The following is a 24,951-nucleotide window of genomic DNA, read 5'->3' as shown; positions in this document are numbered from 1 at the left end:
TATTTTTAATACCTTCAGAAAACCATAATGACATGCTGTGACACCTTTGTGCGTGACTGATTTATGAAAGCGGGTTTTGTTTTATACATGTTTTAGCATAACTTTATAAAAAGTTGTTATGAATATTTCAAAATGATAAATTTTGCAAAAGTTCAACAGCTTTGTTGAGGATCTGCTTTCATTAAAAAAATGTCAGTTTCAAAATTTCCAGTTACGCCAACAAACCATTTTCAAGTTGTAAAAATTGACTATTTATCAAATTAAGTATTTGCATAATTTTATTTCTGCTTATGACGTGTCGGTGAAATGTGGTAAATGTTTTTAATTAAAAGTTACATATTTTAAAAGATGAGCGCTATAAACTGTCAGCGACAGTTAAACAAAAGTTGTAAAAGAAGGAAAAAAAGAAAACATTTATATAATCATTGAAATATTGCTTTTCATTTGCTAGCAGTTGAAGTTTGCCGTGATTTATCTGTTTAATCGGTAAAATCGATCCAACACTGCAAACTTGCGTCATCTCTGTTGTTAGAAATGAGCATCATTATTTCTTGCAAAAGTGTCCGCGCCGGAGCTCAATCTCATGGAATATCTCTGCTAAATATTGTAGGAAGCCAATTTTGAAGATTTAGCCTATTGCAAGTTCTGATCTATTTGATGTCTGAATGAGTAAATCAACTCTAAGCTATTGTATTGGATTCAGATGTGATGTGCGTGGGGTTGGTAACTTCTTTTCATTCTTTCATCACAGCTTCTGTTATTCAACTTATTTATTTCCAAATCTAATAAATTATGTATAGACAAGTCGTTTGTTTTATATTTCAATTTTATGATTGAAAAACAGAAAAGAATCAAATTGATTCAATTTATTTTCCATTTCAGACTATACTGCGCTATATTATTTTGATCCGTTCAGAGGAGAACTATTTAACAGCTTCAATTTGACAATTAATTTCTTCGATCAGTGTTTGTGACAAATCCGGTGAGTAACAACTAGAGACGAAAGTCTTAAATGAATGCTTGCATATTATAATTAAATAAATAGTAAACATTGTCTTTGTTGAGCGTAAATTTATCCGAGTGATGCTTGAGTAAGCTCCTTTTTCAACGCAAGAAAACTATAAATATTTTATATGCGAAGCAATATTCCCGTGAATACTTTATTCTCTTTATTTTACGGTACTTTAAATTTGTCAGATAAATTCACAACATGTGCAATAATTTCAGTTGCGATTGATTAATTATATGATCTAATACCTTATAGGTGAAATGTCTTTTGATATAGCAACTTAGAGTTACTTTACTTGGAAAACGTGCAAATTTCTGCTTTAAAATCGATTTACTTTTAAAAATTGTTACATGCGTTACATGTCAATATTGGGAAACTACTATATTTTCAATTATAAAAAGAGAATAAAAAAGAAAATTTATTGTATAAGATATTGCTTTGTATTTGGTTTTTATTATTTAATCAATTTATTTTCCTTCTTATATGACTATGTGTGATATTCAGGAAAGCATTATTTATTTCATAAGTTGTAATCTAAAATAAATTTTTTATTCAAACTGAAATGGGTTTTGATTATATATTTGAGTTCTATTGGGAGAACAACAAAAAAATTTATCATTTGCATGTAATTTTAGAAGATATATTTGAAATTTTATCGCTGAGATGAGCAAAATAAAAACATCGACAAATTTATTGATATCTGGGAAATCTTGTAAAGTGAACAACATAATAGAAGCTAATTACAACTTGTTGAACTTCCTTTAACCATCACAACTTCAGTGTTATTAATTTTGCTCTTGCACTTCTACTCGAACATCATCACTGCTTTCCATGCATAGCCTTGATATCAGTTTCGGGGAAAAAGTTTGCTGGCATGCTGTGCTGTTCTTCATAAATTGATAAAAAGAAAATTCGTAATTTTTTTTGTCCTCTTGCGTGCAACAAACAGATCGATGCTATTATTATTCTTTTTAGTAAGTTGGAAATCTTTTTGTTGTCATTATTAATATTATTACATTAGTAGGATTGTTGTTTCAATATAGGATATGGAAAAAGTAGAAGGTGCTTACATTAATTAATATTTTCAAAAATATTTGAATAGTTTTCTTTTCTGCACAGTTTGTATTGGTTTCATTTATCAAATGTTGATCAGATCGATTAGGTACTATTAGATGACTTGAAATCAATCAATCAGCACATCCGGTTTAACAACAACAACAGCGTGTGATTGCCTCAAAAATCCGCCAATTTTGTCCAACTGATTTGCTTTTCACGTGGCCAAACAGAATCTGCTGTATAAGCTAGTTATATAGTTTGAGGAAAAAAAATATATTTCTTTTTTTAGAAAGTTTTTAAAAGTTAATTCATTTGGAATTTCATTTTTAAAAATCAAAAAAATATTTAAATATTGTTGTTGTTTACGTTTCAGTTAGCAGATTGTTATTTCGTATAGCCAGCTAACCCGTGAAAGAGAACACGTGTTGGTGTTGATTTGGAGAATAAAATAGAGAAAACAAAGAGAGAGATAGAGAGAGTGAAGAAAATAGAATTAGAAGATAGCGCAAAGAAAATCAAGCAAGCATGACGAATGAGCAAACGACACTAATTGATAGCCAGTCGAAAGGGAACGGTTTGAAAGTGGCGCCGTTGGACGACCACCGCCAAGTAAGCTTGTTAGCCATTTTGACGAAAGCTTAAAAGTATAAAGCTGAAAAAATTAAATTAAACCAAAAAAACAACAACAACGTTGAATGTGGTTAAAAATTGATGGCTTGCAGATGCAGATGTTAGAATGTTCGATGGCAGATGCTGAAACGGAATCAGCAGTTTATCAGCCGACCGTGCTGAGCAGTCAGAGCCGTGAGCCGGTGGTTCAGAAGAAGTCGACTTCGTTCAAGCTGGAGCCCGAGTACATACCAGGCCCGAGAATGTCCAGAGACACTACCAGCGGCGGGGATTCGAACCCTTCGCTCCGTGATGCCGGAAAAATGTCTCCGGACCGCCACAGGGCGAAGATTCGAAAAATCGTCTGCGTGGTCGGCGTCTCGTTGACGGTCATTTGCATCGTGCTCGTCGCCATCTCGTTCGCTTTGGGACAGGAGATCGATCGCATGGGTGAGTAAACAATGTCACTTGGAGGACGTGGCCGTCGACAGCTACGGCTTGATTGGCACGTTTGTGCCGGACGATCAATTGCCACAACAACCGACCGGGGTTCTTGTTGCGCAACTGATTGCCCGCGACACCAACCTCAGTTAGCAAGCATAGTCGTTTGTTGCCTCGTTTGGCCTCAGTTAGCATGCACTTCAGTCGTTTAGACGACGCCTGTAGTCAATTTCGACAGACCCTGCTGAGACTCGTCTCTGTGATGATCGATTGATTCTGCGCGCAACTCTCTCTATAGCTCAAAATCGTAAAAGTCATTGTCACAGTTATGCTCATCACTTTGTTACTTGAATATCTCTTTTATCATACTGTAATTAGTCATCTAATTAACTAATGTTTGAATTGAAAGTGGTCGAACATTTGCAATAATTTCAAATTGAAGATAGTCACATTAATTTTTATCAAAAAATTACATTTCTCGCATGATATAATGCAAATTTTTAATGCACAACGGCTGTTGTAATCGAATAGTTATGAAATCATTCACATTCATTGTCCTTTTATTTGAAAAAGAAGTAGTTTTTTTACAAGTGTCAATTTTTAATTTCTGCATATGATTTTTGGATTGAATGATAAGAAACATTTTTACACGCATTCTCTATTTGCATTTCTTTCCAATTTTATTATGTGTTGCAAAAAGAATTGAAATTCGACTTATCTAAAATATTTATTTAATCGATTAATTATTTTTTTAACAAATTGCGTTTCTTATTCTTATCAAGCAACATGATCGTTTTGCTCGATCAATTACTGATGACAAATTTTTTTGCAATCATTTAATTTTTGTGAAACAACACTGTTTCACAGTTCCAGTCGATGCTTTCACAAAAGTGACACCAATGACAGCAAAGAGGAAACTCTCTGCACAACAATCTATAATTTATGCATACTTTTAGCTTATTTATCCTATCAATTGATGATATGTGTTATTTCTTTTTTTGCTTTTTTTTCAGTAACTCATAAACAGAAAAATGCCATACCCGATGACAGTCCATTCGCTTTCCAACAACGTACAACGGCAAACATGTCGTCGACAAGTGGCTGAATCTATCATAATTTATAAGCTCAATTGGAAATATGTCGCCATTTCGTCCAATAAAGGGCGGCAAAGAAGAAGAAGAGAAAAACGATTTCTGCCCGTTGTTTGAATATTCATTCGTTCATACATAGCATGTGTTTTTTTATGTTAACTTTTCAATCATAATTGTTTCATTGAAACGGAGAACAATTAATGTTTTGCAGTAATTTTCAATTACTGTGCATGCATATGCCTTTTCTGAAGGTGAAAGAAGCAAAAGTTAAACTAACAGTTGATAAATAAATAAATATATATTTTTTAACAATAAACAAAACTGACATGTTAATTTATTATTCATTGATGAAATTATGAAATTAAAACAAAACAACAAAAAACATATATCAATTATAATTCGATTAAAGAAGATGGTGACTGGATTTTCGTGCTTTCCGCCGCTTCAGTTGATCGTCGTTTGAACAAATTCCGCACTGGATTATCACGGATCAACACCTGTTGTTGGAAAAAATAGCACATTCACGTGTTGATGCAAATTAATAAAAACAAACAAAGCATATGTTGCATATATATACCCTATTCAAGATGCCCTGTCGCAAATACGAAGACATCTCTTGACGTGAATTCCACTTGCAGCGCAAATAACCGTACAAATTGGTACCAGTCATCGACAGTGCAAACATGCAGATCATCTGAAAATATGAAAAAGATTTTTTTATTGGTGCTTATTTTTGTGTCGTTTGCGTTCATTTTTCTGACCATCCAGTTCCATTTGAGTGTGAAAAAAGTGACCAGAATGAAAATAATCCACAGCAGAGGGAACACAAGCAAGCCAGCCCAAAAGAACTGCGATTCCACTGGGTTGATATTGTCAGGATCCTAAAAATGAACAAATTCAAAATTTAAATCAAAATCAATTTTGTGACGACAACTGTCGATCATTTTTGCTTGTTTGTTTGTTTGGTGAGATCAAATTTCGTCGCACCTGCTTTGCCTCGAATTTCCATATACTATTGCCATTTTCGTCGACAACATTCCACCAACGCAAACGGACCAATTTCCGTCCAGTTATATTTTTCACAGTCCAAAAGTCCACAGATGAAAATATAATCTACAAAATATATGCAATGATAAAGCGTACATATTTCACTAGTGGAAAAGCTTACTATAGACAAGCAACTGACGATGAAACTGCCACTAACCCATTCACTGAAAACGTAAACAAGCAAGGCGATCGTTCGAAACAAATAATGAAACGCTACAATTGCAGGCTGCCTAGAATTAGGCTAATTTGTTGTTTCGTAATATCAACGCAAAGTTGGATTTCGTTTTCACAGTTTACCTGTTCGGATTAAAAAAAAAGAATTTTTCCAAAATTTGTTGAAATTATGTTTGCTTTCTGATTAATAACAAAAAAAGGAGTTTAAAAAGAATACCTGCATCGTTTGGGTTCGAGTAGAGCTTCATGATCGCCAATCATGATTAGCGAATCGTCGAATCTGTAAAAAAACATCTATATACGAAAATTTGGCAAAACAAAAGAAAAACCAAAGACAAAAAAGCATCGAATTCGAAGGCAATTCATTCCCTTCTTCTTGGCACAGCATTGCTGCACAGTTGCCACACAACTGGCAAAAGTATAATTTATTTAACAAATAAATAAAACAACAAAATGGAAAAAGTTGAAAATTCAATCCAATCCAGTGGAAATCAAATCTACTGATCATTCTGAGCACGCAGCAGAGTAAGCTCTTCCATGGTCAAACGGAGACGTATGCCCTTCTCTGACATCAGATCTACCAACGCCGAGGCGGTCGAATCGCTGACGATCACTTCCATCGCGTCGACGAACAACGCCTTGCTGTACGGGCACCGGTGCACTGCCCGGTAGGCGACCGATTCCACACGAGTCCAATCTCCGTTGAAACGGGCAAACAGACCCTCAATTCGGACAAGCAGGCGCCAGAACAATGTCGACTGCGGATAGTGGTTGAGGGCGGTTTCGAGCAGGCCGCGAAGACGCCATATCCAATCCAAGCAGTGATCGTGTTCATCTTGCAGTTGTAAAAATTTGCCAAATTCAACATGAAAAGCGCCAACGTAACGCATCCACGGACAGTCCGCCGAGTGGAGCTTCAACGAACGCCGAAGCCAGACTAGCAGTTCCGCCTTGGCTTGGGTCTCGCAGTAGGTGTGCAACAAATTGGCATTGTTCGGACAGTCAGACCAGAGCTTGTTCGCCGTATCGATCACAACAGCCGGCTGGTGCAAGCCGAACCCTCGTCGACTTTGCAAATTGACCAACCACAGTTCCCATTCGCAACAACGTTCCACATCCAATTGAAGCGCATACTTAGCTCGACCGTCAATACCAGATACTGCCGACCAAGCACGTTTCAGCTGCTCTCTGGTCTCTTCATAAATCCGCTGGCAATCCTCCAGTCGACTGCCCAGCGAAAAATGGAGCAACGCCCGGGCGTGTCTGCAAGCCACGAAACTGCTGCCCAGCCATCCGAAAGAGAAGTGCCGCGAAGACGGTCCCAGGCCGGCTTCTTCGAGCAAGCATTGCTCGTATTCGACTAGCAGTCGTTGTTCGAGACGCTGGAAGGCACTTTTCAACTGAACAACATCGCCAGCAGCTGCCGGTGGTCGAACACCGCTGCAAGCATCCAAGAAAAAGCTGCTGATCAAATCGACCACTCTGCTAGCATTCTGTTCCACAGACAACTCCAAGCACCGTTCCGCAACCCGACAAAGCAAAACCAACGTCGTCGACAACTGAACGTCGTCGAACGGTGCCCCAAGCAGAGCCACACCCTCGACCGCGCAAACGCTGGCAAGCGTCTTCTGAGCGCTGCTGGCCGACTCGGCCAAATCGCCCAATCTGGCCAAACCATTGCTATAGGCGAGATACAAGAGGGCGTTGTTCTGCTGCTCAGAGTCGCTCAACAGTTTTTTACAATACTGGCGAAACAGCTTCACCCGTGCCCCAGGGCTCAAGTCGGTTCTGTCCGCAATTTGAAATGAACGATTGTAAATCTGTGCCGACGACAAATAACAAGCCCACGGATAAGCGGGCAAAAGCTGCTTGCACTGATCACAAAACACATCGAACCTGTCTTCACGATCGACAAACAAATCCCAAGCGTTCGCCATTAATGGCATTTTTTGAAAATGAAATTTCACTCCTTCTTCCATACATCCAAGTTCGTAGAACAACATCCGGTTAGAACTTTGATAACGAGGCAACGTCGCCAATTTCAACGCCTGCAACGCTTCTATTGTTAACCAATATTTCAACTCTTCAGAAGGCAGCTCGTACAAGGTCGACTCGAAATCTTCAAAAAGTACCACTCGCTCTGGATCTTCAGGTTCGCCGCTGCTCTGCGACCAAGGCAACCAGTGATTCTTTTCCCTCAGACGTTCCAACTCTAACCAGCATTTGCGCATCGAACACTGCCTATTTGCGCTAATCAACCGCTTCTCTTCTTCGATCACTTTCGATTCAAAATCCACAACTTGACATTCATCCACATTTTCATTTTTCTTCACCAACGGCCCACTGGAAACTGTACGCCAACTTTGCCAACCAGCTTCGCCCAAATGTGAAGCCGAGTTGTTCCAGTATGCTTCGAACAGTGTTCGTTGCATTTCCAATTTCAAATTTCTCACATCTTCAGGCATGCAGAGGTTAAATTCCAATAAAGCTTGCACCGTGCAGACAGCCTTTTCCGACTGACCAACATTCCTGAACACAAAATTCATCAAAATGTAATCTCGAATTGAAATTTAAAATTTCTTTACAATCTATTTTTTACAAATGAATTTATTATTATAACATACAAATGAAACGAAAATGTTTATTCTATATTAAATAAAATTCACGATAACTGTTAAAATAAAATCCAACCTAAATTTCATTTAGCATACAGTAAATCATATCCTGTTTTCAGTTTAGTTCGATTGTCTCGACTGAACTTTACCTACATTCGCACTCTGAGTTTCCATTGGTCAATTATTCTTTTCCCTATTCCTGTTTCATATCAGTTATTGAAAACTCATATTTTTTTTTAAATCTACTGTAATTAATGAAATGTCATCACAAGTAACTAAAAGTGTAACTGAGAACAAAATTGCTTTTATTAGTCAAAAATACACCTCACCAATGTAAAAGGCATGTATCTAAATTAATATGTTCCAATTTTGTGAGGATCACATATAATTTGTTAGACAGCCAATGTTGTAGGCTAACACGTTACATGTTTGATGAGCCATCAATCAGATAATTTGTTTTAATACAAGATAGTATCTGCCAATCTCTAATTATGAATATTTATGCTTAATATTTTATTCTGTAGTAAATTATAATGCAATAATATGGATGTATAAATGAAAATAAATATATAACAAATGAATAAATATTAGAAACAATTATAGGTGGAGGGATGGCTTTCTTCGGTCAGGATTTTTGCCGCGTTTTCTTATTGGAATTCGAGTTCTCCTCATTGGATGCTAATGGCGTAACTTCTCATTGCATGCTTAGGTTCTCTTATCCAACTGTTTATTGATTCAAATTATTCTGTTTTGATTAGCTACAATATTTTTCATTTCATTGGTCCAAATTTTTGATTGCGTAACATATAATACGAGCATATAATGCTGCAGCAATAAGAAAATGGGGCAAAAATGCTAACCGAAGAAAACCAAGTCTTTACATTATATACATTCCACAGGGGCAATTTACTAATTCTTGATAAAAAAAATAATCAAGCAAGGCTATCAAGGGGCCCGTAACAGTTTTTCCCAGCAGTATCTTGACTTTCTTTCTCGTTTCCGCGTCTTCATTCCAAGTTCGGCCATTTTCCTCAGCACTGGCAGAACTAACAGCGCAACTCGAAAAGGCACAAAACAAATAAACTAATAAAAATCTTCACTAAGAGCAAAAAGCGTTATTTTAATAAATAAATGATAAATTTTTCGTTTAGCAAAGCACGGAATTAGTGCAACAATTGAAAAAGCCTAAAAGCTTTCTCTCCTCTAATCAAAAAGCCTCCCAATTGCATAATTTTGAGAATAATTTTCATTATCAGTACTGATTCCAATGGCTTGACTTTACTGTGCCACTGTCCTTGCTCAAGATTATCAACAAAAATTGGCATTCGGTATTGAGATACCCACAACAATTATGATATAATAAATAAGTAAACGATTATCAAGTTTAAAACTTTAACTATAAGAATAAAAATTGGGCTCGTCAATGAGCAAATTATTTCACAAAATGTACGATTATTATGAATTATTATTGAATTTTCTGTTTCAGGATACAAAATGCATTTCCATTTTAAAATTAAATTGATTAATTTCACTCAAATTCAACTCATGCACTTGAAGCGATAAACGGCATTTCAGAAAATTTAATATTCTTGATTATATTTACATTTAATAATTAAAACGGAAAAAATAACCAATATTACATAAAGAAAAGTTAACCAATACCAGCCTAAATGAAAATCAAGCCACTAGCTAATCAAACCAAACTAGTAAAAAATAGGCGGGGTCAGTTGGCGAAAAAGACTACCTCCGTCTTCTGTCTTATATCTAAAAACATGTTAGCCAAAAATATTTAACGATTTTAAGAGAATGAAAATTTTCAAGTAATATACTGGTCCATAAAGAAAAGTAACAGTGAATATTTAATTTAAAAGCGAAGTTTTCTAAAATAAATATTCGCAATGCGTTAACCGCTTAATATTATTAAAAGTTTCTATTCCTAAAAAGTATACTTACATAAGAAATTCAACTTTTCCAAGAAGACAATTCAGAAAAAATTCTGCAGCACCTTCCAAAGGAGGATGAGTAACCAAATGACCACTCAAAACAGCAAAACTTTTCGACAAACACAGATCAAACGCAGACAGATGTTTATCAACCGAAAAGGTAAGAAATGAATTTAAATTATTTTGCAATTTTCCAATCCACATTTCATTACGGTTGACAAAAGTAAATTCCAACCGATGCCATTCTTTATTAATATATTCTGTACTGTTGCCCATCTCTCGGTAAATGTTTACTCGCATTATCTGCAGTTCTACATCGTTTGGACAATGGCCTATAGCTTTATTCAAAATGGCGAGTTTCCTTTCCAAGAAGGCTAATCGAGGAATCTTCTGCTTATGATGTTTGGCATTTTGAGCTTCTTCATACGATGAATCTTGAAAAGTGAGAAACTGTTTCCACAGAGTAGCATCTTTTGGCGTGGAATTAAGAGCTTTGCTAAAACGTTTCACTTCACTGTATTCACTGAACATTTTGTAATCGTCCGAAGTTAGAAGAGAATCCTCACTGTGAAGTGATTGAGCGGAATCCAACTCTTTTTCAATAGGACGATACATCTTTAACTTATAATCATACTGACAAATTGTACCGTCGTCCGTAACTATTGTAGAATTCAGAGGAATGAATTCTTCCAACTTTTCACTTTCATCAGAATATAAACTCGGCACTATTGAAAACATACTATCGTTATTCTTTCTTCGTCTTAACTTCGATGATCCAAAATATCGATCGTTCTTTTTATTTGCTGATATTTCAAAAAGTTGTTTATTAATTGAATTTATATATTCTTCAGTTTTATCACTTAAACATAAGCATTTCTGCAATCCACGAGGATAACTATATTTTGCAACATATTTAGATTGAAACGAATCGTAATAATAATTTGAGGTGTCTCTGAATTTATCGCAAAATATACTTGTTTCAGAACAGTCTGAAGTTGTAAATGAAAACTTTATCCTTACTTTGTTTTCATAATCAGATTTCCTCGTTTTTTCTTTATCTTTCCTCTTTTCCTTTTTGCGATGTTTGCGATCTTTCTTTTTTCGTTTTTTCTCCTTACGTACATCATTTTCCAATTTCTCACTAGAGACTTCTTTTTCAACTCTTACAGTTGGTTGATAACTTGTATTCGATAGCCAAGCGGGCGCTTTTAGAGAATCTTCAGCTAAATTTCCTGATAATTTGGCACCCTCATTAGCATTATCATAAGCAGGAAAAAGTGACATCTTATGGTAGGTAAGCTGCCACGAAACTCGGAAAAAAATAACTTCGAGTTTACAGAAACCTAAAGATATTCAGGTTTAATTAACTATGAACATTGCAGATGTATAAAAAGGAATTTTTGAAATTAGAATGGAACAATGAAAACAAAACAACACGTTTTTATAAATTCAAGCAATTCATTATTATTTTTTCTGTTTCTATTTGATGCAGAATGAAGACAATGAAATGCTGGAAATGTGAAAGCTGAATGGAAAAATGCAAACGTGAATAAAAATGCACTAGGTAAATTGAAACATTTAATAAATATATTTTTGAGGAAAATTTTTTTATTTTATCAAATACTTTTACATTACATACAATGTATAATGCCATATTTACCGCAAAGCATATTTAACATGAATTTTACATTACAGTAATATTCATATACTGTATTAGTCAAAAATAAGTTTATATGATGGAATGTTGCTTGCTTATTTTTTTCGGTTTTTACCTTTAAACGTGCTCAAAATTGTGTTGCCTTTATATCCCAATCCTTTTTAAAGGAATTTTTTTTCATATCTGGTCAAATTCAAATCGAATCTATGCCGAAAGGAAAACTTTTTTCTACTGGAGGACTGTGGAAGCCAAAGAATCAGCATTCATTGGAATATCTGAAGTAATTGTTATCATTGATTATTATATTTAAAATGTAAAGTTTACATTATGCAGATAAATTTAGACATTTTGCGTAACATATTTGTTTTCTATATTGAGTATACTATTTCCAATTTGCAAATAAGTTTTCAAATTCGAACATTAAAAGTAACAGCCCATAAGCTTATTTACTACTTTACAACAGATATTTTTATTCTGAATAAAGTATATTATTTTTAAGTTACATATATTATGAATTTTTACTGTGTTATTCATTTCAGAATTATTTTTATTTAATTAAGTCATTTTAATGCAAATTTAAATGGCGTGACTTTATTTTTTATAATGGCATATTTACAATTTATTGCAATGGAAGAACCTGTTTGTACATAAATAGAACGAGGAGCTGGTTATAAAATTGTTTGTTATGATAGTATATTAATAATTTTCGTTAATCAGAAGATGAAATTGCAACGACTTTGGAATTTTTTTGTTGTAAAAGTTTCAATGTTTTGTACTGCACAGCTGTAATTTTATCTTGTGTTTTAGGTATCTTTGTGATTTGCTTACTAAAAATGCAATCGTTACTGAACAAAATCGTGCACTTCTTGTGGAAGCGCTTCGTCTGATTTCAGAAATTTTGATTTGGGGCGATCAGAATGATTCTTCAGTTTTTGAGTAAGTCTACAAATTTAAAATAGATAGCAGCAACAGGATAAATCACTGACATTTATTAAATTATTTTAGTTTTTTCTTGGAAAAAAACATGCTCTCTTTTTTTCTTTTCATTATGCGCCAAAAGTGTGGACGCTTCGTATGCATACAGCTGCTTCAAACGTTAAACATACTTTTTGAAAATATTCGTAATGAAACTTCGTTATGTAAGCGTTTAAACTATAATTATTTGCTCAACATGTTCGAGAAAATTGCAACTTTGCAAATTGCATCACTTGCTGTGAACCACTTTGAAGTTGTTTGTATTTGAAAATCTTTACTTTTCAGATTACTTGTTGTCAAACAACCATGTGAATTCGATTATCACGTACCGATTTGATTTTTCTGATGAAGAAGTATGAGTTATTGATTTACACAACATTATGCTATTGTATTAATTAATTTTTGCAGATTCTTGCCTACTATATATCTTTTTTGAAAACGCTGTCCTTTAAATTGAACGTCAACACAGTGCATTTCTTTTTTAACGAGGTAACACATTATTTGCATTTTAATTAAAAATTTGCGAAACAAGTCATATCATTATCAGTTGAAAATGGCTTTTAATACTTCATAAGGTTACATTGTTGTTTGTGCATGTTTTCGAATATTGTGATTCGATTCTTGAATGTGTTGACTTAGCATTCATTTGCACATATCGTAAAGTTAATACTTTTCCTGCTTGTGTTAACTTAGTTTTATCTTGGTAATTGATTTTTTTGTGCAGTATTTCAGAGCTCAGTTCACATTAAGTACAGTATACTTATTTTTAATGCCTTTTTATTTTATCGTATTGTTCAATCTGTTCTGATTTTTATTGTTTAGCAGGTGTAGTCTGTTTTTTTGGGGGTTGCAGTGGTTTTTCTTTTTGACAATCAAAATTTTCATAGCGTTTAAATAATTGATAAAATGTTGAACATTTTTAATGTAGTATATTTTTGTGAATTTCAAACGGCGATACGAATCATCAGGTTTTACTGTAATTGATATTCAAGGTTTGTTTTGTTTAGATAGGAAAATGGTAAATTATCATGTTAAAATTGAAATTCAAATTTTGGTTCAAGTATGTTTTAAATGTTTGTTTTGAATTTATTTAAAATGTAATTAATTTTCTATGCTCTCTGTTAATGCTGTTTATAAATTTTAATTCACAAACTGAAAGTTCAATTTTTGAAATTAAGTGTTAATTTAATTATTAACAAATTGTTAACAAATAATTTTAAATCAGTATAATAAATTATTACATTGATATCATATAAATATGATTATCGAGATTTGTTGTTGCATGTATTTTTCGTCATTTTCAGCATACATTAGATTTCCCTCTGTACACGGAAGCGATTAAATTTTTTAATCATGCAGAGAGTATGGTCCGAATTGCTGTTCGGACTTTAACGCTTAACGTTTTTAAAGGTACGTTTATATACTTTGATATTACAGATATGCATACGCAAATACTTACACGTCTGTGTTTTAGTAAACGATCCTCAAGTGATTCGTTTTATACGGGACAATACTGCTGTTCCTTATTTTTCTAACCTTGTTTGGTTCATAAGACAACGGGCTAACGAAATTAACGGGTTGGTTGAAAATGCCAGTTGGTGATGCTTTATTGGAAATGATTTTTTAAAATGTAACTTAACAGAGTGATTTAAACTTGAAGGTCTGGTGTCGATCGTATGAGAGATCTCATTGCCGACCATCAAGACCACATCCATTATTTAAACGACATTCTTTGTTTGGATGTGGAAGATTTGAATAAAGTTTTGATTGATCAGTTGATGTCAAAACTTTTTTTGCCAGTATATTTAAATTCTATATATGCAATTCCTGATGTAAGATTTTTTACTTTTGGTTTCTATTCATCCAAAATGAGAAATTAATTTTTCTAGATAAACGATGAACGTCCGTTTTCGCTTTTGGTTACTGTATTTTTTCTTACTCAAGTAAATTTCATGATTTTTTTTGCAAAAAGATATAATTATTTTAATATATATATATCTTCAGCTGTTTGTTATTATTTCCTACAGCACACTTGTAGAACGTATGGCTCGTATTTTGTTGCTCAACGGCCCCAAAATTCTTCGACGAAAAGTAACTGATGAACATGCACTACTTTAACTGTTATTATAAGGTTTTATTTTTGTTTTAGCAAATTCCAAAAGCCGAAACAGCTTCTACAAATGGTGTCTGTGATTTGTCTGGTTGTGCTTGGGAATATAATTTATTAATATTTCTTTTTTTTGATTCAATTAATTTTGCAGATGAAACTGCTGAATTGGCACCAGTGGTGGATAATTGCGCAGATCAGTCTGTAGACGACGACAGGTTTGAAATTAAAATTTGATATAAAAATTTCATTGAAATATGAACTGATGAAGTATATTTTGTTGTTGTTTTGTTGCTTTTACAGGACGTTTGCATCAATTATTTTTTCGTCCTTGGAAAATGCAGAAAATGACCAAATTGCATACTTTGTGCTTTGTCTTATGCTTGCCATTGGTGAAAACGAAGGTTAGCTTTATGCTTTCATGTGGTTTTTTTTCAAATACAATCAGTCTGCTTTTAGCGAAATAACAATTCTAAAATTTTTTTGCATGCCCTTGCATGATATGAGCTTTGAAAAGGTTCACTTGTAATGAACTTCAATCATATGATTTGTTTTCAGAGTGCTTTTTAACTTTATTTTAATATTAATATTTATTTTTGTGAAGTATTGTTTTTCTTTGTAAATTAAAAATGTGAATGAAATTTTGATTGGCATTTGGTGTACTTTTAGGAATTTCACCAGCAGTAATGGAATGCACTCAGATTTCTTCTCCGGTCGATCGTGAATCCAAGGTTGAATTTCATCTCATCATTGCATTTGATTATGATTATGTTGTTTTAGAGTGGAAACTGTAATGTTGGAAATTATGCAACACCGATACTTCAGCTGATATTACGTTCACATGATGAAGGTATTTTTTGCAAAATAATGTTACATAATTTAGAAAATTATATAAAGAACAAAATTTAGATTGTCCAGTTCGAATTGCCACCTTGGAGTTGTGTTGCACTTATATCACGCAGTTGTTTCATTCAAGCAAAATGCACAGCAGGGTAATTTTGGAAACGATTCCTCGTCTGAAACACTGCCGACATTTGATTGAGCAAAAATTAATTCCTTGCATAGAGGTAAGAGCGTTTTGTTCTGATTTTCAAATGATCATGATGAAGATGGATTTTTTTTATAAAATTCAACTTGTTTTTTTTTTCAGGCTTTTGATACGTTTATCGAACTTTTCGAAGATGAAGCGACTGCGTTCATGGTGAAAAATAAATTTTTTTGTAAAAAAAGTCCATTGAGTTTTTTTCTTTTACACAACAGAACAGCACGTTTAATTTGGCAAGAAGCTGTTCAAAGGAGTTGTTTCTAATTTCACCTTCACTCATACCTCCTACCGTTGACTACACCAATCGACCAACTTGTACAGAATACGAGCGTGTACGTCGGGTGAGAAAAATGAAATGCAAATTTTGAAACTTTTTTTTTGAAATATTTTCTATATTTTTTATCTTTTGAAGCTTCTTCGATCTTGGTTTATTTTGAGTAAATTATTGACCAATTTACGCGCTGAAAGTTTGGAACTTGAAAAAACTATGCAGCCGGTGCTTAGTGTCAAAGAAGGCGATTGCATGAATCTTGGCAAGTTCTTCTTCCTTTTAACACGCTGTTATGTATTATTGTATTTTTATTTTAAGCGAACAGTGATCTGTTGGCTTGTACAGTTATACACGACGACAAGTGAGTGCTGCTGTTCAGTATAGTAGTAGTGGATGTGTTTTTTAAGATAATTTTTGTTTTCAAATTCTCTTAGCAATCGATGTCATCAATTTTTGGTAGTTGGAAATGCTCAGCTGTATTTTGTTGAACCTGATTCGAGTAAAGTTGGTTGGGGTGTGGTTCGATTCGTTGGACAGCTTCAGGTAAAAAAATTAGCATAGAATCTAGTACGCAAAATTCGAAATGATCTCTCGTTGATCGTGTTGATTTCTTTTTTGTTCAAGAGTTGTGAAGTTCGCACGGAAAAAGACAATCGAGCGTTGTTATTAATGGTGCACAGTGCGAAATCCAGGCTGAATACTACGAAAAGTCCATTATTTGCCGCAAAATTGCTTTTCGACGATCACATCCGCTGCATGGCCGCCAAGCAGAGGCTGACAAAGGTTTATTTTGCACGTTTAAAATGTGTGATTTGAAAATTTTCTTTTCAGGGTTGCTCGCAGAGTCGAAAGTATCGATTGGTCACAATTTGTGACCTGTTGCACGTCAAAGTACCAGAACCTGCGGGACCATTACCATCGCGGGTATTTCATAATTTGACAACCGGTATGTAGAGTCGTGTGAGGTTTGCGTTGGCTTGCATTTACCTGGCTTTAATTTTACGTGGGCTACAAAATGCTCAATTGCACCGCATCCTTTACCGCTACCGGCTCACTACACGTTTACTGAATTTTGTAGGCAAAGCTAATCAGATGTTACCAGGATTTGTCGTCGTTCATGGCTCTAGCGGCAATCCTGGCAACGAGGTAGGGCTTTGCTTGCACAAGCAGCGTTTATTGATTTTTAAATACATAATACCTGCATACATATAAAAAGATAAGTATATATATTTTTTTAAATTATTTATTCATCTATTTTGCAGACAGCGTCGCCGGTTGCGCCTGGCCCTAGTCGACCATTTTCACCAAAGAGACGCTCTCGTTTGGCAAAATTTACAGGTAAATGAAACTGATTTGAATCTGCTTGATAGCACAGATTGATAGCATTCGTGCATGCAAAAAAATAAGAAGAAAACAATATTGAATTTATTATCAGGGTCTAAAGTAGAGTTGTCTCCGACAAATTCAAGTAACGAGGAACCGAAGAAGCAGGATGATATAGACGGAGTTGTGGAAGAAATGCGCTGCATTGACTTGGGACAATCGCCAAAGCCTGCGAAATTGCTATTTTCTCAAAAATTCAACACGACCATAGCTAATGCCGCTGAAGTGACCGAGTATTGCCAAGAACAGCCGGCTAGCAGCAGTAGTTGCACCACTGCTCGGTTGAATTCTGCTGAATCTCGACAGAATCAATAATTTAATTTTAATATTATGTCAAAGCGCACTAGATTTGAAAACGCGTTTTGCAAGCTTTTATTAATAATAATAATAATATTTATTATATTTTTGTTCTTTGTTTTTTGTTTTGTTTTGTTTTTAATTTGGAAAATACAACAGGGTTGAAGTAAATAGTAATGCAAGATTTTGTTTTCTATAAGAAATTCGTTTATTTGACGATACATACTTATTGTTATTGATGTTGTATTTGTTTATTTATTTATTTTTAATTATTTTACTACTCAGTACGATGGATACTGAAACTGCAGGAGAAACGGAATCGACTGAAAAAGCTGCTAACAATGAAAATACAGTTTCTGCTCCTCTGCCGGACCATTTGAAGCCAACTTGCATGATCGTGCTTGGCATGGCCGGTTCAGGAAAATCTACACTTGTACAGGTTCGATTGTATTTTGGTTTTTATTTTTCAACCAATCAGTGCTTTGAATTTTGTTTTCTTTCAGAGAATTTGCGCTTACTTGAGTGCTACAAAAACTAGCCTGTATCCTGTTAATCTCGATCCAGCTGTTCATTATGTTTCTTATCCAACTGCTGTTGGTTAGTAATTATTATAATTTTAACTTAATGTGAACTGCTGTTTTTTTTATTTTTGCATTTTCTTTTTTATAATTTATTTCTTATATAATGGGAAATGGTTGGTTGCATTGAATAAGTTTTGTTTAATGTTAATTTTGAAAATTTCTTTCTGCATTTGTGCAATATTATACATATATATATATATATTTGTTTTGTTTGAAATTGCATTTAGATATCCGAGAATCAGTCAATTACAAAGAAATCATGCAAAAGTACGTCATTAATGCAAATTTGAATGAATAATTGATTCAGCTGTGTGAATTTCTTTGCTCCAGGTATGAACTTGGTCCCAATGGAGGAATCATGACGGCGATGAATATTTTCGCAACTACTTTTGGCAAGGTAAGTCATCTTTTTTTTATTCGTTGAACTTGACTGCGTTTATCATTTTTACTCTGTTCAGGTGATTGATTTTTTGGAAAACAGCAGCATCAATTACAAGTGAGCTTTCAGATTTTTGGTGATCTTTCTGTAATAAACTGATCCATATTCTAGATATGCTGTTTTTGATACTCCTGGCCAAATCGAAGTTTTCACATGGTCTGCATCTGGCGCGATTATTTCCCAAACGTTGGTAATTGACTCTTGAATGACATATTAAATATATTTTTGTCAAATATTGATATCTAGATTACTTTTATTTTCTCCTCGACTCTGATTTTGTTTTTTTTAACGGTTACAATTATCATTATAATAATAAAGTGAAATCAATTGTAGGTTTTTAAAAAAATGAGTTTTACAATTGTAATCTTTTTCAATCAGCAGTTTGATGCTTGTCTTATTTTGCAAGGCTTCTTCGTTTCCCACGGTTATTGTTTACGTTATGGATGTGGCACGCAGTTCAAGTCCGATTACGTTCACTTCGAACATGCTCTACGCTTGCAGCATCATGTACAAAACTCAACTGCCGATGGTCGTGGCAATGAATAAGGTGAATAATTTCTTTGTTGTTGTTGTCGTTGTTTATTAATCATATATATTTTAAAAAAAAATTTATTCTACAGACTGATATCATCAGTGCCAACTTTGCATTGGATTGGATTAACGATTTTGAGTGCTTTTTGGAGGCGCTGGACAGTGAAACGTCGTTTGCTGGCGATTTGACTCGTCGCCTCGCTCTTGGACTGGAAGAATTTTACAAAACACTGAAAGTGAATCGGCATCAAAATAATTGCAATTATTCAAAAATTTGATAATTTTCCATCAAATTTTAGTGCACAGGCGTTAGTGCTATTTCTGGCGAAGGCATGAAAAGATTTTTCGAATTAATCGACCAAGCAAGACTCGAATACGAAACGTATGATGATGGGGAATTTGTGTGAATGATGTTTTTTTTCTCTTTGAAATATATTTCATTTAGTGACTACAAACCAGAGTTGGAGCAACGGAAACTTCAACTGGTGAGCGTTGGGAAAAAATCTTATATTATATATTATCTTATTCAATAATGGGGGGATAATCAGTATTTCTTTTTTGTATTGTTTTCTCAGGATAAGAAGAAAATCGAAAAACAAGCAGAACGATTGAATCGCTTGAAGTTGGACATTGCGTCAGATCCTCCTCAGAGCCGTGAGTTTTTTTTTGTTTGAAGTTTGGACATGTGGAAATTTATTTCCATTGCTGTGATCTGATTTTATAATTATTTTATTTTATGAAATTATATGAAATTTTGTATTTATTTTTTTTTGTTCAAGATATTGCGTCGCTGCGAGAGAATTTTTTCGGTGATCAATTTTGTTTCGGAGGATTGCAGGATGACGATTCAGCAGAAGACGAAGAATATGGTTCTATTTGTTTGAATTTTCATTTTAATTTTTTTATTTTTTACTTTTCAGAAAAGCCATCTTCAAGCGGAGTGGAACCAATTCCACGACCGTCCGCACCGGATCGGTTTGATTGTTAAAAATTAAATGATAAATCAATAAAAAATCAGTTGTTGCCATTTGATTGATGATATTCGATCAGTATTTGTCATTGCAAGTCTTTATTTTTCCTTTTGCTTTGCTTTGAAAAATTATTTTTTCATTCGCAATTCCAAAATATGGTAAGCATGTGAAATGTATTTTCATTGCAAGGGCTTCGTCTCGTTGGTTTCCTTTTGTATACGGCGACAAAACTGAAATGCGCGGCGAAACATCCGACGGCAGTTACAGCAGCAGCGTAGGTTCGGCGTTGTTGGTGTTGGTATGTTGGACAATTGGCCGGTCGGATTGTTCAATATTTTGGATGCTTGCTTTGCTTGGGCTGGTGTTGTTGAGGAACCACTTGCTGCGGCAACGCAGCAGACGCATACGGGCGCACCAAGTGACCGCCCTGCAAGAGAAGGAGGTGATTGTCACTCAACTGAAAGATTTGCCAACTTGGGTGCAATTTCCGGACGTGGAACGTGTCGAATGGATCAACCGTGTCATTGCTCAGACTTGGCCTGGTATAGCCAATTTTGCCAAAGATTTTCTCAAAGAGAACATCGAACCGCAGATCAAAGATAACCTACCGTCCGTGTTTCGCAGCTTTTGTTTCGAATCTATCGACATTGGAGATATTGTATGCAAATATCTACATGTTGTTCATTTATCGTGAATTTATTTTACCATTTCCATGTAGCCGGTCCGTGTTGGCGGTATAAAAGTCTACGCGGAGAACGTTGGTCGAGATCGTATTGTCATGGACATGGATGTCGCGTGAGTGATGTGCAAATTTTCACGTATTTGAAAAAAGTTAATTTGCTTTGAAAGCTGACTTCAGATATGCTGGCGATTGTTCTCTGTCTGTCAAAGTGGGCTGTTTCAGGGCTGGTGTGGAACAATTGCAGGTGAAAATTCTTCTCTGTCTTCGTCGTTATTACCGTTTGCTTTGCAGTTCCAAGGAAAGCTGCGCTGCATTCTCAGACCGCTGATTTCTAAGCCACCGTGGTTTGGAGGCTTTGTCATCTTTTTTCTCAATGAGCCGGTAATTATTTCCAAAATAAAATTTACATAAATACAATAATTATTTGTTAAACTTTTTTTCTTAGTAATTTTGAAAATCTCCACCTTTTCAGGCATTTGAATTTGATCTCACTGGTGCAGGCGAGCTGGTCGAAATGCCAGGTTTGATGTGAGTTGTGCGAAGTTTGGGACATAAATTTCGAAGTCTGCATTTGATATTTTTAAAGGAAAGCGATGCGATCGGTTATTAGCTCTCAGTTGGCCAATATATGCGTTTTGCCCAACGAGATTGTTATACCGGTGGTTCCAGAAACGAAAATGTGCGATTTGACCATGTCTGAACCACAGGTTTTGGTTGTTTTTTTTTCAAATTGTAGTTTTATTTGATATTTGATGTGTAAATTAATTAATTTTACGCATGTTTCGAAAATGCAATGCAGGAATTTTAAATTATAGAAAAGAAAAGATGTTGTTTACCTGTGAAATTTTTTAATTTATTTTTTTAATTTCATTTTAAAGATGATATTCAAAAAAGAAATTTTTTCATATCTTTGAATAGAAACAAGTTTTTTTTGTAAAATATTAAGATGTTCAGATATTAGTGTGGTAATATTTAATTTAGGGAATTGTTCGCGTTGGTGTTATTGCAGCGACGAATTTGGAGAACAAAGATTCATTTCTCAAAGGAAAGTCGGATCCGTATGTTCGAATAACAGGTAGATATTATTTTTATTTTGGTTAATTTCTTCAAATATTACAAAAGAAACATACAAAATATTGATTAATTCATTACCAACTGTTAAATTGTAAAACGTTAATTCAAATAATTTTAATATGGCAATATTTTGCTTATTATTGATTGTTGTTTAGTTGGAGGACAGATTTATCAGACTAAAACGATAGAAAATAATTTGAATCCTGTTTGGAATGAAGAATTTGATGCCATTGTCGACCATGCCGATGGACAGTACTTGGGTGTTGAACTTTACGATGAAGATCCCGGTTCTCGGGATGAATTTTTGGGTAACCTTGATTTGGATATGGATTCTGTACGAAGCAAAGGCTACATATCGGATGTAAGTTGAACGAACAGTGAATGGTTATATAAATCGTTTCATAAATGCTGAGCAGTATTTTATTTTCAGTGGTATGCTTTGAATGCTGTCAAGCACGGCAATGTGAACTTGAGTGTGCATTGGATGAATCTGTCTTCGGATGCATCATTGTTGGATGATGTGCAAAATTTGCCTCATTCAGTGCCCAGCAGTGGTCCACGCAATCACGCTTTGCTGATGATCTACGTTGATTGCATAAAAAATCTTCCGGTGAATTGTTTTGTTCATCCAAATTTTATGTTTACGTTGTTTGTTGTAGAGTGTGAGAAAATCTTTTGAGCCGTCGCCATTTATTCTTCTGACTTTTGGAAATGAACAGCGCAAAACTAGCGTGAAAATGAAGACAAACAATCCTGTTTACCAGCAAAGATTTGTTTTTCTGGTGAAGAATGTTCATCACGATATCTTGAAATTGGAAGTATGAATGAATGAATGGTTTATATTTATGTTTTTTCATAATTCGAATTTGTGTATATTCTATTAATTTCCTGTATTAGGCAAAGGACAAAACTAGCGGTCGATCTTTGGGTGAAGTTGCGATTCCTGTTCGACTACTGAAAGAGGAGAACAACATGGAATTGAAGCAACAAACATGGCATCTGGCTCTCGGACCGCATCTCTCACCGATTACGATGACTTTGAAATTGAGGGTAAATTATGCAGTTTTCTTTTTTCTTTTAATTTTATTTTTCATTTTCAGGCATTTCAATCTGTTGGATGATTTGTTCATTTGGATGGCCAGTTAGAGCAATCAGTTCACAATTAGTTAGTTCACTTCTGAATAACATTTATTGGCGTGCTGTAAGAATCTACTTAAATCACCTTATTATTATTCAGTTCATTCAAAATTAAAATACTCTTCTTTTTTATGTTCAATCTGTGCTGACCAATCATGATGTGATTGAATAATTTTATCATCCATCATCTCTTAGTGCTGCAATATTATAGATTTTTGTAGTGAACAGTAGCACTGCGTTGCATTTTGCTCATTTTTGTAAAATGCGTGCAATATTTTTTGACGTTTGCTTTCCCTTATTTATTGTTAGTAATAAAAAGCAATTTTCACACTTGTCGTTTTCAATTTTGCACCTGTTCCACTTGTTGTTCCGTCAATCGAGATGCACATTATGATAATTTTTGTTCATTCTTTTGCTATTTTTTAAATTATTTTTGATACAGTATGAGCTGCCGTCTTCCGCCGTTACCTACGACCAGAGATTTGGTTCGAATTTACAGATTGTCTGCCAATAAGAAACTGTCTCAGAACTTTTTGCTCGACATGAATTTGACGAGAAAAGTCCATTTTTCACCAAATATCCCTTTGCAGAAGATGTTTCAGCTTGTTTTTTTCATCTTATTTAGTTCGTTCGAACGGCTGGCAATTTGGAAGGCAACTACGTTTGCGAAGTGGGACCCGGTCCGGGCGGAATAACCAGAGCTATTTTAGAACAAAATCCCAAAAAACTTGTAGTTGTTGAAAAGGATCCGCGATTTTTGCCCACCCTTGAAGTGAGGATGCGTTTTTGTTCCTTCAAAATTTTTCTGATTTTGGAAATTTCTTGAAATTCAGTTAATTGCCGAATCGTCTGGTGGAATTATGGACATTCGAATAGGCGACGTGATGAAATATGAAATTGAAACCGAATTTCCCGCCGATGTGAAACGTGAATGGAGCGAAGAGCCGCCTCCGGTGCATGTTATTGGCAATTTGCCGTTTAATGTTTCCACATATTTGATAATCAAGTGAGTTGGTTGTTTGTTGCTGTCAAGTTTTGCTTTTTGATTCTTTTTTTCAAGATGGCTCAGAGCGATGTCTTTACACGAAGGGCCATTCGTTTATGGTCGCACTTTGTTGACGCTTACATTTCAAAAAGAAGTCGGCTTACGCATGCTAGCTCCAATTTTCAACCGACACAGATGTCGTCTCTCGGTGATGTGTCAATATTTGAGCGATGTCAAGCGTAAATTTACAATTCCAGGTTTAATTTCAGTTTAATTTCTTTATTTATTAATTTATTTTTGAAATGTTTAATCTTGTTTTTCTGGTAACCAAACAACAAAAAAAAGAACACTCTAGCAAGTTGGGTTTTCATTGCAGGGCGTGCTTGTGTTCCGTCACCGGATGTCGATGTAGCAGTGATGCAGTTCCGTCCAAAGGTGACGCCAGTCATTCCGCATCATTTTGATCTGGTGGAAAAGTTCTGCCGACATGTGTTCCATTACAGAAATAAATACTGCATCCGTGGCATCGAGACGCTTTTCCCGGATTTTTTGAAAAAGGACTTTTCCCATGAAATTCTGCGCTTTGCCAGGGTGAGTCCAAAATTGGCCCCGCCAGCTTTGGCCATTGAAGAAATACGAGACATGTGCAAAATTTACGAAGAACAATGTCTCAGGGTGCCTTCGTTGTTCTATTACGATTATCGACAACGAAAAGACTTTGAAGAGGTTCAAAGGAATTGTCCAGCCGAACCCCCTCTTTTGAAACATTTATCATCGAACGTGGAAACATTTTCAGAACGCTTATAATTGGAAACGTTGAAAAATAGAACT

General features: G+C 34.8%; 4 protein-coding genes across 4 annotated transcripts; 2 read left to right on the top strand and 2 right to left on the bottom strand.

The window, feature by feature from the left end:
• Positions 1 to 2,590: 2,590 nt before the first annotated feature.
• Tsp_01619 (conserved hypothetical protein) lies at positions 2,591 to 4,220 on the top strand. The gene is made up of 3 exons (XM_003377426.1): positions 2,591 to 2,674; positions 2,788 to 3,124; positions 4,129 to 4,220. The coding sequence occupies exons 1-3, from the start codon at positions 2,591 to 2,593 to the stop codon at positions 4,218 to 4,220; spliced, it is 513 nt and encodes a 170-aa protein (XP_003377474.1).
• Positions 4,221 to 4,598: 378 nt separating this feature from the next.
• Tsp_01620 (protein FAM18B) lies at positions 4,599 to 5,815 on the bottom strand. The gene is made up of 7 exons (XM_003377425.1): positions 5,730 to 5,815; positions 5,645 to 5,707; positions 5,375 to 5,483; positions 5,194 to 5,319; positions 5,001 to 5,087; positions 4,784 to 4,900; positions 4,599 to 4,703 (listed from the first exon to the last, which is right to left on the bottom strand). The coding sequence occupies exons 1-7, from the start codon at positions 5,813 to 5,815 to the stop codon at positions 4,599 to 4,601; spliced, it is 693 nt and encodes a 230-aa protein (XP_003377473.1).
• A 109-nt stretch (positions 5,816 to 5,924) lies between these two features.
• Tsp_01621 (inositol polyphosphate 5-phosphatase) lies at positions 5,925 to 11,269 on the bottom strand. The gene is made up of 2 exons (XM_003377424.1): positions 9,996 to 11,269; positions 5,925 to 7,956 (listed from the first exon to the last, which is right to left on the bottom strand). Exons 1-2 carry the CDS (start codon positions 11,267 to 11,269, stop codon positions 5,925 to 5,927), a joined length of 3,306 nt encoding a protein of 1,101 aa, XP_003377472.1.
• A 579-nt stretch (positions 11,270 to 11,848) lies between these two features.
• On the top strand, positions 11,849 to 24,927 carry Tsp_01622 (putative C2 domain protein). Its single transcript, XM_003377423.1, has 30 exons — positions 11,849 to 11,922; positions 12,450 to 12,578; positions 12,648 to 12,781; positions 12,903 to 12,970; positions 13,026 to 13,106; positions 14,055 to 14,194; positions 14,278 to 14,449; positions 14,507 to 14,560; positions 15,505 to 15,574; positions 15,634 to 15,791; positions 15,875 to 15,925; positions 16,182 to 16,401; positions 16,501 to 16,583; positions 16,872 to 16,986; positions 17,476 to 17,685; positions 18,074 to 18,159; positions 18,224 to 18,317; positions 18,852 to 18,930; positions 19,119 to 19,287; positions 19,361 to 19,507; positions 19,571 to 19,672; positions 20,510 to 20,784; positions 21,397 to 21,445; positions 21,906 to 21,999; positions 22,154 to 22,359; positions 22,429 to 22,660; positions 23,099 to 23,199; positions 23,969 to 24,141; positions 24,196 to 24,377; positions 24,497 to 24,927. The coding sequence occupies exons 1-30, from the start codon at positions 11,849 to 11,851 to the stop codon at positions 24,925 to 24,927; spliced, it is 4,179 nt and encodes a 1,392-aa protein (XP_003377471.1).
• Positions 24,928 to 24,951: the final 24 nt, after the last annotated feature.

The sequence above is a fragment of the Trichinella spiralis genome, assembly GCF_000181795.1.
Source record: "Trichinella spiralis strain ISS 195 chromosome Unknown Scfld4, whole genome shotgun sequence".
Taxonomy (NCBI): domain Eukaryota; kingdom Metazoa; phylum Nematoda; class Enoplea; order Trichinellida; family Trichinellidae; genus Trichinella; species Trichinella spiralis.
Note: the sequence above shows the minus strand (reverse complement) of the source record. Positions and strands in the feature narration are given on the sequence as shown.

Bases quoted from the DNA above. Each gene is read 5' to 3' on its own strand.
- Tsp_01621 (XM_003377424.1), bottom strand. From the start codon at position 11,269: ATGTCACTTTTTCCTGCTTATGATAATGCTAATGAGGGTGCCAAATTA. The intron at 7,957-9,995 runs GTAAGTATACTT...TTTTGTGTTCAG, and splicing joins GGAAAAGTTGAATTTCTTAT to GAATGTTGGTCAGTCGGAAA.
- Tsp_01619 (XM_003377426.1), top strand. From the start codon at position 2,591: ATGACGAATGAGCAAACGACACTAATTGATAGCCAGTCGAAAGGGAAC. The intron at 2,675-2,787 runs GTAAGCTTGTTA...GATGGCTTGCAG, and splicing joins CGTTGGACGACCACCGCCAA to ATGCAGATGTTAGAATGTTC. The intron at 3,125-4,128 runs GTGAGTAAACAA...CTTTTTTTTCAG, and splicing joins ACAGGAGATCGATCGCATGG to TAACTCATAAACAGAAAAAT.
- Tsp_01622 (XM_003377423.1), top strand. From the start codon at position 11,849: ATGCCGAAAGGAAAACTTTTTTCTACTGGAGGACTGTGGAAGCCAAAG. The intron at 12,579-12,647 runs GTAAGTCTACAA...AAATTATTTTAG, and splicing joins AATGATTCTTCAGTTTTTGA to TTTTTTCTTGGAAAAAAACA. The intron at 14,450-14,506 runs GTAAGATTTTTT...TAATTTTTCTAG, and splicing joins CTATATATGCAATTCCTGAT to ATAAACGATGAACGTCCGTT.
- Tsp_01620 (XM_003377425.1), bottom strand. From the start codon at position 5,815: ATGCTGTGCCAAGAAGAAGGGAATGAATTGCCTTCGAATTCGATGCTT. The intron at 5,484-5,644 runs GTATTCTTTTTA...GCCTAATTCTAG, and splicing joins CTCGAACCCAAACGATGCAG to GCAGCCTGCAATTGTAGCGT. The intron at 4,704-4,783 runs GTATATATATGC...TTCCAACAACAG, and splicing joins GACAGGGCATCTTGAATAGG to GTGTTGATCCGTGATAATCC.